The sequence below is a fragment of the Pleuronectes platessa genome, chromosome 6, assembly GCF_947347685.1.
Source record: "Pleuronectes platessa chromosome 6, fPlePla1.1, whole genome shotgun sequence".
In the NCBI taxonomy this organism is placed as follows: domain Eukaryota; kingdom Metazoa; phylum Chordata; class Actinopteri; order Pleuronectiformes; family Pleuronectidae; genus Pleuronectes; species Pleuronectes platessa.
The window spans coordinates 112,528-127,402 of NC_070631.1; the positions used below are offsets into that span (position 1 = coordinate 112,528).

Consider the following 14,875-nt stretch of genomic DNA (forward strand, 5'->3'; position numbering starts at 1 on the left):
GACTACATTATCGTTCATTTACTAATTACTGTACTGGTTTAAAATGTTTACCTGAAGAATAACACAAATAAGATTAATAACAACCTTATGTTGCTGTTCACGGGTTTGTCACCAGAAACTGATTTGAAAGATAAAAGGACTTATTTTGTTTTTATATGTGTTTTGCCCTTTTTAATTGAATCTGTTTATATTTAATTATTTTAAAGAATTTGAATCCAGATCATCATTTGAACTTTGTTAGAACTGAGTTGTGTCTCTGTCTCTTCTCCACCTCCAGGTACTTTCTATAACTACTATCAACACTATGACTACACCTACATAACCTGTGGCATCATCCTCATAATCGCCAGCGTGATGCTCTTTGTGGGAATGGGCATCAACTACCACCTGTTGGATCGAGAGAAGAAGGAGGAGGAGAGGCGACAACGAGACGAGCCCAAAGAGGAGCGCACTGCCATGCTGGCCCCTCCCTCTCCATCCAAATCAGATGAGGAGGCGGGCGAGCGGAGCAATGTGCCAGGCGCCATCAAATTGGAGGAAGTGGCCAAAATGGACGAGGACACAGTATAAAAAAAGAGAAAACAAACAGACTGGTGAAGGACACACACACGGCTTTGCACACTTCCCACTTCACACATACATTAGTTGCAGCTACCGCACTCTGTCTTGATATAGTGAACAAGCCTAAAGCCATATGAACACTTACAGGATTCAGACCTGAGACCTGCTGCTGTGATGTGAAGCTTGAAGCTGCCACTCATCGTTTCACTGCGTTGATACCGTTTAGCTCTGGTATCGAACGTGCCTTCAGCAAACTCAAGTCCTCCGCACCACGTTAACACCAGGTATAAAATAACCCAGTCAACTAATGAGGACTTTACTCTCAGGCTCTTCTCACTAATCACTCGTCCTCCACTCTGCCAACAGTTGTATTTTTACACTACGATCAGATACTGTGTTGTACATGTACTTTTCCTGCAACTCTGAGACCACATATCCAAAAAGGGACTCGTGGTCTCAGGTTCTGCTCACGTGTCAGACTAAAAAAGAACTTCAAGAACTTCATTATTTCATTAACAGAACAGAAGCAATACTTTTAACCTCCAGTCAAGTATAGGACGCAGAAAAACTCAGAAACGTTTAAAAACACAAAGATGAAGAAAAGTGAGAAAGTTGGAATCAGGGGCGAGGGTCGTGTGTGTGTGTGTGTGTGTGTGTGTGTGTGTGTGTGTGTGTGTGTGTGTGTGTGTGTGTGTGTGTGTGTGTGTGTGTGTGTGTGTGTGTGTGTGTGTGTGTGTGTGTGTGTGTGTGTGTGTGTGTGTGTGTGTGTGTGTGTGTGTCTGTGTGTGTCTGTGTGTGTGTGTGACGATCAGATGTCAGAGTACCAGCCGCAGCTGTGTAGGAACCTGTGAGTGGCATCAATGCAGTTCTCACACTTTCTATCTCTTGTTCATGTCTCTTTCTCTCTGTCTCTGTTGCACGTGGACTACGTGCACAAGCAGTTTCAGAAACTGCACTCTCGACACATTAATGTCTAAACTGTGCTTCATATCAGAGCAATGTTGTGGCTTAAAATTCATCCTAGAGAAGTCGATGGTTATTGAGCAGTGATCAGTTTTATTGAGCAGCGTCTTAGACTAACCGAACCAGCCAGAACAAACAAAAACATTTATGAAGGTTTTAAACAATTCATTACTTGGTCTAAACTTAAATGTTTAATAGTTCAAAAACATTTGTCTTGAACAATGTTGAAAAATTATAGAATGAATTTTGTAATACTTTTAAAGAAAGGAACATTATTTTTACTTTTTACCTACATTTTTATTATTGTCAACACATTCATTGAAAAGATCAACAATTAACTGATCATGGAAACCAGTTAGGCTCTGCAGCTGATAATAATTTCCATTGTCAAGTTATTTCATTTTTTAAATTTGATATACAATATATAATATCATATAAACAAATTTCCAATTCAACCCAGATAACCCACTTTACTGTTTATGTAATATTCTCATTCCAGAAGCTTGGAAACACATAGAATATGAATGGTGTTATTCTTTATAATCTGAAAACAATCATGATCTAATGATTTTTTTTTTTAGTGGAGCAGGATTTTTACACTGAAAATGTTTCAGTCAAAGTGTGAAATGAAGACATTGAAAATACTGTACAGTACGTTCACGCTGTAAAGTACCTTTGTTTATTTTGAAGCTGTTCTAAGAATAAGTTTCCAAATGTATTCCTTTTTAAAACCAATGTGCTTACAGGAGGGAAGTCGTCATTTGTAGACCACCTGAAATATGCTGACACATATCACATGAGAGGTATATTTTAATTTACTCCATTTCAAAATTGACATAGTTAATCACTTATTTTGCCTTTGAGAAGTGTGACTGAACAAAGTAGTGAAGGACTTCAACACATACATTACATAAAATAACGTAGTCTTACTATTGCAGTTTTCTTTTTTTAAATGGTACTGTACTTAGCCTCAGCACATTTTTTTTAAATAAGAAGAAATCAATGTGTTAACTTTCTGGAAAATTACTTTTTCTTTTATTTGCGTTAGATGTTTTTATCTTTGTATGTGTGACGTGATGAGACGGCTGATGAATCAGAGAATAAACAGTTTTTAAAGCAAAACTTATCACATTTGTTTCGTTCTGTAGAAAAACTGTTCCACTCAACTGAGACTGTCCTCCTTGTCTCTGAGCAGCTTCACACATCTAGATCAGCCTCTCTGTCCTCTGTCCTCTGTCCTCTGTCCTCATCCTTCCAGACCTCTCTGCTGCATTTGACCCAGTGAACCAGCAGATCCTGATTTCCTCCCTTCAGGACCTGGGTGTCTCAGGCTCTGCTCTCTCCCTGCTCTCTTCCTACCTCAACGACCAGAGTTACTGGGTGACTTGGAGAGGATCTGTGTCTGAACCTTGTCCTCTCACTACCGGGGTCCCTCAAGGTTCTGTCCTGGGTCCCGTCCTCTTCTCTCTGTACACCAACTCTCTCAGCTCTGTCATTCACTCACATGGCTTTTCCTACCATAGCTATGCTGATGACACCCAACTAATCCTCTCTTTTCCACAATCTGAAACACAGGTAGCAGCAGGAGTCTCTGTCTGACTGACAGCGCTCAGTGGATGTCTGCACACCACCTGACAAATCAACCTTGATAAGACTGAGCTACTTTTCCTTCCAGGGAAAGACTCCTCCCACCCACGATCTGACTAGGACCTTTGACAACTCTGTATAAATCAATATACAAAATCAAGGCTGTTTGTTGTCCTGGCTCCTGAACCGTGGAACCAGCTCCACATGGACATCAGGACAGAAAGTCTACACATCTTCCTCCAGACTGAAGACACATCTCTTCAGACTACACCTCGGTTAAGAAGATTATGTCTGATAAATTGTACTTTCTTGATTATTGTTGTTCTGGGTCTGTTCCCTCATGGTTGATGCACTTATTGTGAGTCTTTTAGGTGATTATGTGCCTGACGATTTTTGGGATATAAGTGATAAATACCCTGTTAGTTTAGCAATTGTTTAAAATGTAACAGTGCTGACATAGAGGAGATGTGATGTGTTGTTTCTGACTCGTTCTTGGAAAAACTACCGTGAGGCTGCGGAGGTTTCCCCTCAACAGCCTAAAGATATTTGTGTCACCACTATTTTCATTTATTCCAATTTATTTACATTGAACAAACTAAAGATACAATATGGGTTAGAAGAGCTGGATTTTTACATTAAGGACAACATCAGGGCAACTATTTTCCTTTCCTTTCCTTATGCTAACTTCATGCTAAGCTAACTGTCCTGGCCATAGCCGCTTTTCTCTCCATCTTGAAATAACTAATGTTTTTCGTATTCACGGACACAGTGTCAAGAAACCAGCTACAGTAGGTTTCACAAAATGTCAAACTCTCCTAGTTGTGTATTGTACACCAGGTGTTGTGTATTTATGACAGGATGTTTGCAGTGTGTGACTCAGTAGTTGGAGTTGTGTGTAGCGGTGGAGTCATTGGGTAGAGAGCGTCGACGCTGAGTGTGACAGAACAACAGCTGCCGGACCTCCAGAGACACGCTGCTGGAGAACGCTGCGTAGATCCACGGGTTGGTGCACGAGTTGAGACTGGCCAACAACATGAGCAAGGTGAACGCTGCATCTGCACACACACAAACACATGCAGAAACACACAAACAAATGACAGGAGTGAATAAATGACAAGAACAAGTAAAGAATCATTCAAAATGAATAATAATAGAAACATAAGGAATTATGTGTGTTTGTTTATATATTGACATTAAAACTTCTCTGCATTGGCTCCCTGTAAAACTCAGAATATCAAGATCCTGCTCCTCACAGATCAAACCTACATGTACGTCAGCCTGAACATCAGCACCACAGGTAACTTCAACAAAGCTGTGAAGGACCTGAGAGACAAGAAGGACTTTCTACAGAAAGAACATCGAGTTGGATTCAAATATTGGACTCGGGATAAAACCACTTTCACTATATGGTTGCGAGGTCTGGGGTCCACTAGCCAACCAAGATCTTACAAAATTGGACAAACACCAAATTGAGATTCTGCATACAGAATTCTGCAAATCCATTCTCTTCGGAAAAAACTTGAAGAGCAGAATCAGGACGATACCACTCATTATAAAAATACAAAAGAGAGCATTTACATTTTATTATCACCTAAAAGAAAGTGACCCTGACACACTCCATCTCAAAGCCTATAGTGAGACCCAAGAAAGAAGCCCCCTCAGCCAGCTGGTCCTGGGAATCAGAGCCTCCAAACAGAAACCCAATTAGACTCAACACAATTATAGGAAAACAAAAAGAACACTATTTGACACATTGGGGGGAATCAACCAAAACCAGAGCAAACTGGAATTATATTTGGCCCAAGACAGAGAACAGTCAGTGGGAGTTTATCTGACCACTGTGTCAGATCCAAAACAAAGGAAATCCTTGACCAGACTCAGTGAGCACAGCCATGGAGGGAGGCCGCCACTGGCCGACCTGGCTCCCCAGAGAAGACTGTGCACCCGCTGCACACAGCAGGGGGTGAAAACTCAGCTGCACCTTTCAACCACCTGCCAACTGCACCAAGACATCATAGACAGATCACAGCCACAGATCAAAGCCAACTTTGAAAACATGGCTAACATAAAAAAACGTCCATATCTGCTGGTGAAGCACAGCAGCAGGTTTGTGATTGTCCAATGGAAAACAAGCACCATGAAGACTGTCAATCAAACTGTGTGTCCTGCACTCTGCTGACATCTGTACTTAGACTCACTCGCTGTGCACAACAGATATGTTAAATACATTCCTAAAAATATAGCTCTCACCTACTTTCACTGCAAAAACGTGATAATTATAGATGTAAAGATGTTATTAATAAGCAGTAAACAGTTATAATAATAATAATAAATGTTCCTCTCCTCTGATTGTCATTATGATGTGTTGGGTCACCGTTCAGAGGGGGGTCCGGGTCCCAGGCGGCCCACAGCTGCACGATGAAGAACGGGGCCCAGCAGAGCGAGTAGACGATGACGATGACCAGCGTCATCCTCACTGTCTTCGACATGGCCGCTGACACTTCTCCACCTCGACCTGCAGAGGGCGCTCCCGCTTCAGGCTGGAGCTCAGCTGACACAAACACATATTTAAAATAATATGTAATATAATATAATATATTTAAAAATATTGAATATCTATAAAAAGATCATTCAAATTGATAAAAAAATTATTAACAAGTTTAAATCAAACCCCTGAATTGTGATTGTTAAATTCTCACTCATTAATAGCATAACACACCTTTTGCTTTTGACTAAAGTTTTTTTGAGATATGTCACAGTTTTGAAATTAATACATTTTTCCTCAAAGAAGAAAACTGGTCCAGCAGAACTCGGACTGCAGATTCATCTACACACTGAAATATAAAAACTACAAACTATAGAGATTTACAACGAGTTCAGCTGCGTAACCTTTTTGTTAACATGATCACATGCAAATACAGTACAAGAAAACCGTTTACTATCATATCTGATTTTATAAGTGTGATTTATTTGACATTTAAAATGTAACCTCCTAAAATTAGGTTTGTGAATGAGTTTGTTGGTTGCCATTGTTAGCTTAGCTTAGCATAAACCCTGTAAGTGCAGTGAACAGCTGATTAACCTTGACTAGGTCACTTAAGGTCGGAGATCAACAGCAAACATCTTGTGTTTCATCAAACTTTAGTTTTAATCACATAACAAACCTTCTACTTCATTTTGACCTTTGACCCTGAAGCGATTTGATGATACAGAACAAGAACAATGGAAAGCAAAGCGTCGCCTGTGGCTCGTACCAGGAGGAGGAGCCGTGGGACCGGGTGAGTCCATGCTGTTGGATCTGAGCGGACCCAGGGGGAGGGGCTGATCTGTGGATCTGGGCTTTGAGTTATCTTTCAACATGAGCGGAGAAACATACAGCGAGGGACCTGACGCCCAGTTAGTGCCCCCCCCTCTGGATGTAGGGTGCAAGGCGGGCGACTGGCAGCGCTCGGACTTCAGGTACAGATTGTTGTGGATTTCTTTGAAGATTCGCACCTGAGGGGAAATAATCATAAACTTTACTTGTATGGCACCTTTTTCAAACAATCTAAAATAATACAAAGTGCTTTTCATGTGACTTACCAAACATAGGATGTTTTAAAAAGGAAATTAAAACGAGTTGAAAACAAGTGGGGAAGTTTTGCGGGAAAACCTGGTCTAATTAGGAGAGACGGGATTCATCCCATTTTGGATGCTATTATATCTAGAAATTAGACAGTCAAACCCATGACAGTCCAGAGTGGAGATCAAGAGGCAGAGCTTCAGTCACCCCCCCATACCCTATCGAAAGTGTGTCTGCCCCTCCGACCACCTCAAAAATGAACAGGAGAAGAGGAATACAAACACAAATGAAACACCCTAACCCTAACCCTAGCCCTAAACCAAACTAAATAAAGTGGTTTAGTTCTGGCTAAATGTGGTTTAATAAATATCAGTCTGTTTCCTGCTTCTGCCTCCATTTCACCTGTTGCTACTTTGATTTGCACCAAAGCAGAGAAACTGGTTCACAACCACTGGTTCTTCTAAATGGACACTTTGATCTCTGAAGTTCAACTGGTGTGGGGCGTAGGAACCCTATGAGACCATTAAGGGTTCAGAGTTTTAAACTAATTGTCATTGATTATTTGTCCCTTGTTTTTTGTTGGAGCAGAAATGAGAGTTACTGTCTAACCTTCTCCTTACAAACACCTGCATAGAGATAAATCACCTCACTTTAATGGAAACATGTTCTTCAAATGATAAAATGCTGTTTTTGTTTGAAACCAGAGACCTTCTGTGATGGTGTGGTAAAATAAAATCTATCGACAGTTGTCAGAAATACAATTTTGTGTCTGGTCTGATCATCCGTACCTGACAGACAGTGATGATGAGGACAGGGAGGATGAAGACAGCCAGCGTCATCCAGGTCACGTACGCTTTCAGGCCCCACAACTCTGCAAAGTTACCCCAACACTCATGCACTCCTGGAGCCACTTCTGAGCGGGAGAAGATGAAAACCTGTGGACAAGAAGACGTCTGTTTCCTTCTTTTAAACAAGGACATAGGAACTGTTGGTTTCATCACACAGAGCAAAACGAGTAGAACAGGAAATAGGAAACAGTTTTGACAACATGACGACGAATCACATGATTTAGGGATTTATGGAAGTTTTAGAGACAAGTTTTTTCCGATGAACAATTAATGCTAAAATATACATGGAGGGGGATTTCAAATAATCAAGGACACCTATAGGCCTCAGTCTGTTTCTAATAAAATCTAGACCGCAGGACTTTTACTATAAGTTAGCAAGGACATCATGTGACTGAAACCACATGACTTCGTGGAGGTGATATCACAGGTGGGGGGGGCAAAATGTCAATGAGAAGGTCCCCCTTGAAATCACATGATAAGATTCACACCAGATTAATGTTATATTATATAAATCTGTCGTAAATGAGACAAAGCTCCTGATCGTTTTCAAATTATGATGGTGAGTTGTTGAAAATGTACCTTTTAAAACTTTTGGCATCAAAGATGATCGATAATGTTGGACAGCTGATTCATTTCTCTAAATGTGAAAATATGCATTTAAAGACTGAAGTAAAACAAAGATAAACAAAAGAGATGATCTGCAGTTGTTAATGTTAATGCATGTTGTGAGTTAATGCAAACACAGTCTGTCACTGTGTGTTTAGACATCATCAGTTTGCTCAGCAAGACAAAGCTCAGAAGAGCCTGTCCTGTGTGCTCCAACATGTGGAAGAGACAATGATCCATGATGAAGAGTCTCTGACCTGAGAGGACGTCGGTTCTGTCCCCCCCCCCCCAATACAAAATGTTTTTTAAAGTTATTTTATTCAGGGTTAGAGTCCAGATTATCAAAATCACGCAGATTTTTAAAGAAATGTAAATGCTGCGTCATGTCTCCATTCTTTCTGCTGCTGTCGTAAGAAAACATCTTGAGAATCACGGAAGGTTTAATACGTTGATTTATTGTTTAAAACAGTTTGTATTGGAATAAATCGCAGAACTCAAAATGTATATCCTAACAACGGTAAAGTGAGAGCGGAGCGACTTCCTTTACACACTGGAAGCTGTTGACCAATCAGAGGAGACTGGGCTTTATCAAGAGGGGGGTCTTAAAGAGACAGGAGCTCGAACAAGGCTAAAAAGAGGAGCTGTAGAGACGGACAGTCTGAGGACAGTGATGAACATCAGAGCATGAAAACATTTCATTAGATGATCAACCTGGGTGTCTCCATTAAAACATTCTCCTGCTCCATATGATGGTTCAAAGTAAAAAGCTTGGACCTTCATAATGTCGTTTGTCAGTGAAATTCCTTTATGTTTTGGGGTTTTTATAATCTCTCCTCAGTTCTTTACTTATACATTCATCAAACCTTCAGGATATGAACCTTCATACATATTTATCAAACCTGTTTCATCCAGCCTGCACATGTCATCCTACCTGTGGCAGGCTGAGCAGCAGCGACAGGCCCCAGGCCAGCAGAATGAAGCTATTCCAGCGTCGGGTGGCACCACTGCGGTGTGCCTGCAGGGGGCAGCAAATGGCGTAGTGGCGGTCCATTGTCATGGCCACTATCATGTAGGAGGAGGCGAACATCCCAAGCACCTGCAGGTACTTCACCAGGCGGCACAGAAAGTCAGGGCCAGGAAAGCGGCCATTAGCGTCCCAGACCAACTGAGGCAACACCTCGGGGGGGAAAGATGGAGTGAGATGTGGAGAAGGAGTGCAGTGAGTGTGTGTTTGTGAGAGTTTGTGTGCATGTGAGAGAATGTGTGTGCGCGTGAGTGTTACCTGGAACAGTGCCACCACAAGGTCAGACAAACAGAGGTTGAGCATGCACTGGTGCAGCGGGTTGTTGTGTCGTTGTTTCCGTAGCAGCACCACCAGCACCAGCCCATTGCTGAGCAAGGCCATCACCAAGATGGCTGCCAGCACCAGCACCTCTGCTTGGGCCAGCAGGGCGTCCCGCTCCCACCCGGTGCCATTAGCGCCCGGCGAGGCTGAGACCAGCGACCAGTCGATGGACGGGTGTGGGTCTGGTTCCATGGAGACTGACATAGTGACTAGGAGAAGAGACCAAATGAATGGAAAGTAACTGAGTACATCTACTCCATTGTTGTATTCAAGTCAAATTTAGAGGTACTCATTACATTTATCAGATGATACTATGCAGATTTACATTTCATGAAATTAATTATGATAATCTTAAGTATGAAGTACAAATAACCATACATTTGAGATATAGTAAAGTGCAAGTACCTCAGTATTTAGTTACTTTGTCTGCCTAGTTAGTGATTGCCAAATAAAAACTCACACTGGTCACAGGATGGAAGTGTTTATTAATTATAATGTGGTCAAACAGTTTGTTTACAGGCCTCAAAGTATGAAATGCTGAACAGTGTGTGTTTGTAGTAAGAAGTGCCAGAGCACTTGTAAGTAAACACACACTCTGAGGTTAATATGTGTGAATGTGTAGGTCAAGCTTCCATCAAACACATTAATTATGAATCAATGAGACATAAAGCATGTTTACAGTTACTGAGGCACTTTAACAGTTCAACACACACAGCAACACAGAGGCATGCAGAGGCCCCCTTGTTAAATGAGAAACTTTTCCCATGAAGGACGTCACACAATAACTAGAAAACAGGATCACACAAAGAAAACTGCACATTTTACAAAACAGAAAGAAGAGAGGACTTGTGCAAACTCAGCAACACTTACATATATCAGCTCGTGTTTACACATAAGTCACAGTTTTACTGAGACCGGCTAATAGTGAAACTCCTTCTCACCCAACACAGCAGGTTGTCATCGAGCCAGTGTTACTCCACCATTCAAGTTGTTTTCTTTTATTGCTTACAGTCAGGGTTAGGGATTGTATTTATGAATTGTGTGGAGGAAGGTTTGTAGCCTGTAGGCCGGAGGTTCTCCACCCAGACAATACCCGTCTGAACCTGTCCAGCCTCATTACAAGTGACAGCAAGTTCCTGATTTTCTGTTCCACTACAAAACAGGTGAGAAACTCAAGAGCAGAACCAGAAGAAAAGGTCGTTGAATCGTTCATCACTCACCTCGTTCTCCGTGTGAAGCATCTGTAGGAGCCACAACAACCTGATCTGCACGCACTGGCTGCATCCATGCTGTGTGTTCCTCTTGATTATTGCTCTGTGGGTGACCTCTGCCAACGCTCGCTGCTGACTCCTGTCTCCCCATCTCCTCCCTTCAACCACTCTCCCTCCTCCTGAACACGTTCCTCCCTCTTCTATCCTCACTCAAAAAAATTAACAGAGGGAGACAAATAAAGTGGGAGAACTGAAGTGGAAAATTGGTGTGTTGATGTCCTGCTGTGTCACTGACATTCACCAAGTTGCTGTTGGTGCGACTTTGATCCAGATTTAGAGCAGAAGTGCACATTTGTGTTATTGACCACGCACACTTTAAAGTGTACGTTTGATTGTGCAGCAGCAGGTGAGGAGGAGGGTGATGGGATGGGATGTAAAGGAGAGTATCTTTCTCCGCAGCTTCTTTCTTTTAATTCCCTCTTACCCCTGCTCCCTGTTTTTCCTCACCCCCCTCTGTCCTTCTCTCCTTCTCCTGCATTCCACCTCTCTTTCTCTCCTCCTTTCTTTCTCTCTGACAGGGCACTGTTTGCTTCCCCTCTATTGCTCCTTCATTTGGAGGAGCCTCTAATTATCGAGGGGCCCACTGAGTGACCTTTAGACATGGACACACAAACATGAACACACAAACCAACGAGGCCGGTCATCTCCAGCTTTTCTCTTCTGCACATGTGACACTAAAGCTGATTGTTCTGATCTGTGAAGCAGTTTGAGCTTCAAGGATTCAGTGGTAATTCAAGCATAGAAGTAAAAACACTATCATGAAAAAATTATGAATCAGCTAATTACATGAAAACAAAGTCAGAAACGTTGTCGTCAATCCCTCAATGACTTTTGTACTACATATATGCACGTGCAATTTTATTTAAAAACTATAATCCTTTTCCTGTGGTTGTTTGTCCACCAATCAGAGCAGTTTCAGTTAAAATATGTTTATTCCAGACTCATATGAGGTCGCTACCATATGACCTTTGACCTTTGATTACCCAAATCAAGACAGCAAATCTGTGAGTCTGAACTGAGCATTTATACCAAATAGAAAGAAGGAAATCATGTTCATGAGAATGGGACGGGTGCACAGACTGACAGCTGGAAGCAGAATGCCTCAGGCCACTGGGTGTCCCCCACACAAAAAACGCCACTTTTTCTAGAGTTAATTTGTGAAAGAACTATTTTCAACTTTAAACCAGTTGGTTTTCAAACGGATTTTCATGCATGTTTCACCCTTGTGTGGTTTTAGTTCTGGGAGTTTTCTGGTTTAATCATCTGTTCATTATTCACCTTAACTTTAAAATTTGGTCCTTTCACGATTGTTCAATTAAAAAAAGTTGGGCACAACTCTGACTTTACTGCAAATAGATTTACCTTAATTGGCACGAGTTGAAAGAAAAATGAATCCCACACATCCAGCCCATTTCGAGGAACAACCACCACTATGGGGCTGCATCAATAAAAATCTAACAAGGCCCTTTAAAAAACGAATAAAGGTATATCTCCCCGGACCCTACCAATATCCTGCATATTACAATATAGAAATGGGGAAAAGACCTCAACATCCACACAAATAACTACTTTTGGAACAAAACATGTAATAACATCTTCACAAGTCTCAGAATACAAACATAAAATTAATAGAAGATCATTCACAGAACACAAAGCATAAAATACACATAATGGGATTAGCCGGATCAGACATATGCACTCATTGTACACTAAACACAACAGACAACTACCTCCATGCACTCTGGCTCTGCCCACAGACACAACACTACATTGTCAGTATTTCTTGGCTGTGACATTCCATAATCCCCTTCTGTATGTATACTCAGTAATCTGGACTCAGCACATATTCAACACAGAACAAAGCTTGTAGCCCAGGTATCAATGCATCAGCACTAAAAAACATGAGTTCAAATGGCTCAATAAAGTCAACAATCCTCAAATCTATTCAATTGCCAGTGAGCGGAAATATATATAAATGAATGACCTCCAGAGAAACAGGCATTCAGCAGAACTCTCCCTTCAAACACATTATTTATTCTTATAAGTTAATAAAAAAATATATACTAACACACATGGGAAAGATTGGGTCCAACTTAAAGTGGCAAACAACAGTTAGGAAACCACCTATATTTGTTAAGAACTAATAAACCCTGTAAATAGAAAACTGTTGCATAGACCTAGTGGCAGAAACTTGGACTATGGGCAGAGAAGGTCTCTGGTTCGTCTCTGGTTCGACTCCACGGAGAGACAACAAAAGACGAACCTGGATTGATCTGTCCAAAAATCCAAGAGTCTCCCTACCCTGTCTAGTGCCCCTGAGCAAGGCACCTTACTCCCCCAACATCTGCTCCCCGAGCGCCTGTACGCGGCTGCTCACTGCTCTGTGTGTCCTGCACAAGATGGGTCAAAAGCAGAGATTAAATTTCCCTACCTGCATGAGTGTGCCTTTGCATGACTGTGCATGTGTTTGGGACGAATAAATGCATCTTAATAAACAGGTTGCATTTCATATCTCCATGTAACAACTCTGCTGTTCTCATGAACCTGCAAAGAAGAGCAGAACAGAAAAGCTGTTCTCAGACATGAACTGAGTTTTTGCTTCACAGCTGAACAACACGTTCAACTCGTTCACAACAGCATCAAATCCTCCTCATTGTCACTTCAGTTCCTCGACTACAGTTCAGCTTTAACACCATCGTGCCCCTGAAGCTCGTCACCAGGCTCAGAGACCTGGGGCTCAACATCGCCCTCCGTGAGTGGATCCTGAACCTCCTGACGGGCAGACCACAGGCGGTGCGGATCGGCAGCACCACATCCTCCACCCTGACTCTCAACTCCGGTGCCCTCCAGGGCTGCGTGCTCAGTCCTCTCCTGTCCTCCCTGTTCACACATGACTGCGTGGCCACAGCTCCAACACCATCGTCCAGTTTGCTGATGACACCACTGTCATAGGCCTGATCACCGGCCACGAGGAGAAGGCCTACAGAGAGGAGGTCAGAGCCCTGACATCTTGGTGCCAGGACATCAACCTCCATCTCAACATCAGCAAAACGAAGGAGCTGATCGTGGACTACAGGAAGAGAGGAGGAGAAGAACACGCCCCCCTCTCCATCAACGGGACCCCGGTGGAGCGAGTCAGCAGCTTCAGGTTCCTCGAGGTCCACATCACTGATGACCTGACCTGGACCCACCACACAGACTCCATCAGGAAGACGTTCAGGCAGCGGAGGCTCCACATGGACTCCAGGATTCAGGTGCACCACAGAGAGCCTCCTGACTGGCTGCTTCACCGCCCTGAACCGTGAGGCTCTACAGAGGGTGGTGCAGTCTGCCCAGCACATCACCAGGAGACAGAGCTCCATCCATGGAGGACCTCTACACCCAGCGGTGCAGGAAGAAGAGCAGCCGGATCATTAAAGACCCTCATCACCCAAACCATGAACTGTTGTCCTGCTGCCGTCTGGCCGACGGTACTGCAGCATCCGGGTCGGCAGCACCGGGTCAGAGACAGATTCATCCCCCAGGACTTAAGACTTTTAAACTCCTCTCCGTGACATATTTGCATATTTGCACTGTTGTTGTTTTATTTTCTCTTCAGCTTTTTTTCTATTTAAAATTTTGATATTCTATTTTATACTATTTCTATTTTATTTTATTTTATAAGTTGTAATTACTTGAACATTGCTAGAAGAGAGCCTGAGACTCAAGCATTTCACTGCCAGCGACTGCTTCATGTTGTTGTTGTGCATTTGACAATAACAATCTTGAATCTTGAATCTTGACAGAGACAGGAAGTGATGTATTACCTCTGCTCTAGAGGTCATGTGATCATCACCTGACACGTCGTCAGCTCTGATCACCACAAACTCTCTTCACATCTTCGTCTGTGTCCTCTTTGTGTGTGTCAGCATCTTTTTTCATGGTTGTGTCCCCCCCCCCACTCACTCACTCAGTGAATCAGTGGAGGATCCTCTGCTGTTCACACTGCTCCTGGATTTAGAATGTATACAGGAGCTCAGGAGGAGAAAGAGAAACTGAGTCTCACTCTGACATTTGTGTTCAAACTTGATCCTCCAGAGAAGAAACTGAAAAGTGAGGAGTTCAGGTCTGAAGCAGCTTCAGTTTGTAGAAC

The 14,875-nt window shown here is 42.5% G+C and overlaps 2 protein-coding genes across 2 annotated transcripts in view; one reads left to right on the plus strand and one right to left on the minus strand.

Moving 5' to 3' along the window:
• The window catches only part of LOC128442361 (monocarboxylate transporter 1), a 25,978-nt gene extending 23,332 nt beyond the window's left edge, over positions 1-2,646 (plus strand). Inside the window, exon 6 of the mRNA XM_053424791.1 lies at positions 278-2,646. Within this exon, the coding sequence (XP_053280766.1) occupies positions 278-570 (293 nt within the window). The 3' untranslated portion in view covers positions 571-2,646. The remainder of the gene's footprint in view (positions 1-277) is intronic.
• LOC128441815 (vasopressin V2 receptor) lies at positions 1,232-10,756 on the minus strand. The gene is made up of 7 exons (XM_053423919.1): positions 10,693-10,756; positions 9,410-9,723; positions 9,059-9,304; positions 7,462-7,608; positions 6,366-6,606; positions 5,486-5,662; positions 1,232-4,166 (listed from the first exon to the last, which is right to left on the minus strand). The coding sequence occupies exons 1-7, from the start codon at positions 10,754-10,756 to the stop codon at positions 3,988-3,990; spliced, it is 1,368 nt and encodes a 455-aa protein (XP_053279894.1). The 3' UTR covers positions 1,232-3,987.
• Between the last annotated feature and the right edge of the window lie 4,119 nt (positions 10,757-14,875).

Bases quoted from the DNA above. Each gene is read 5' to 3' on its own strand.
- LOC128441815 (XM_053423919.1), bottom strand. From the start codon at position 10,756: ATGCAGCCAGTGCGTGCAGATCAGGTTGTTGTGGCTCCTACAGATGCT. The intron at 9,305-9,409 runs GTAACACTCACG...TTCCCCCCCGAG, and splicing joins TTGTGGTGGCACTGTTCCAG to GTGTTGCCTCAGTTGGTCTG. The intron at 6,607-7,461 runs GTACGGATGATC...ATTTCCCCTCAG, and splicing joins TCATCATCACTGTCTGTCAG to GTGCGAATCTTCAAAGAAAT.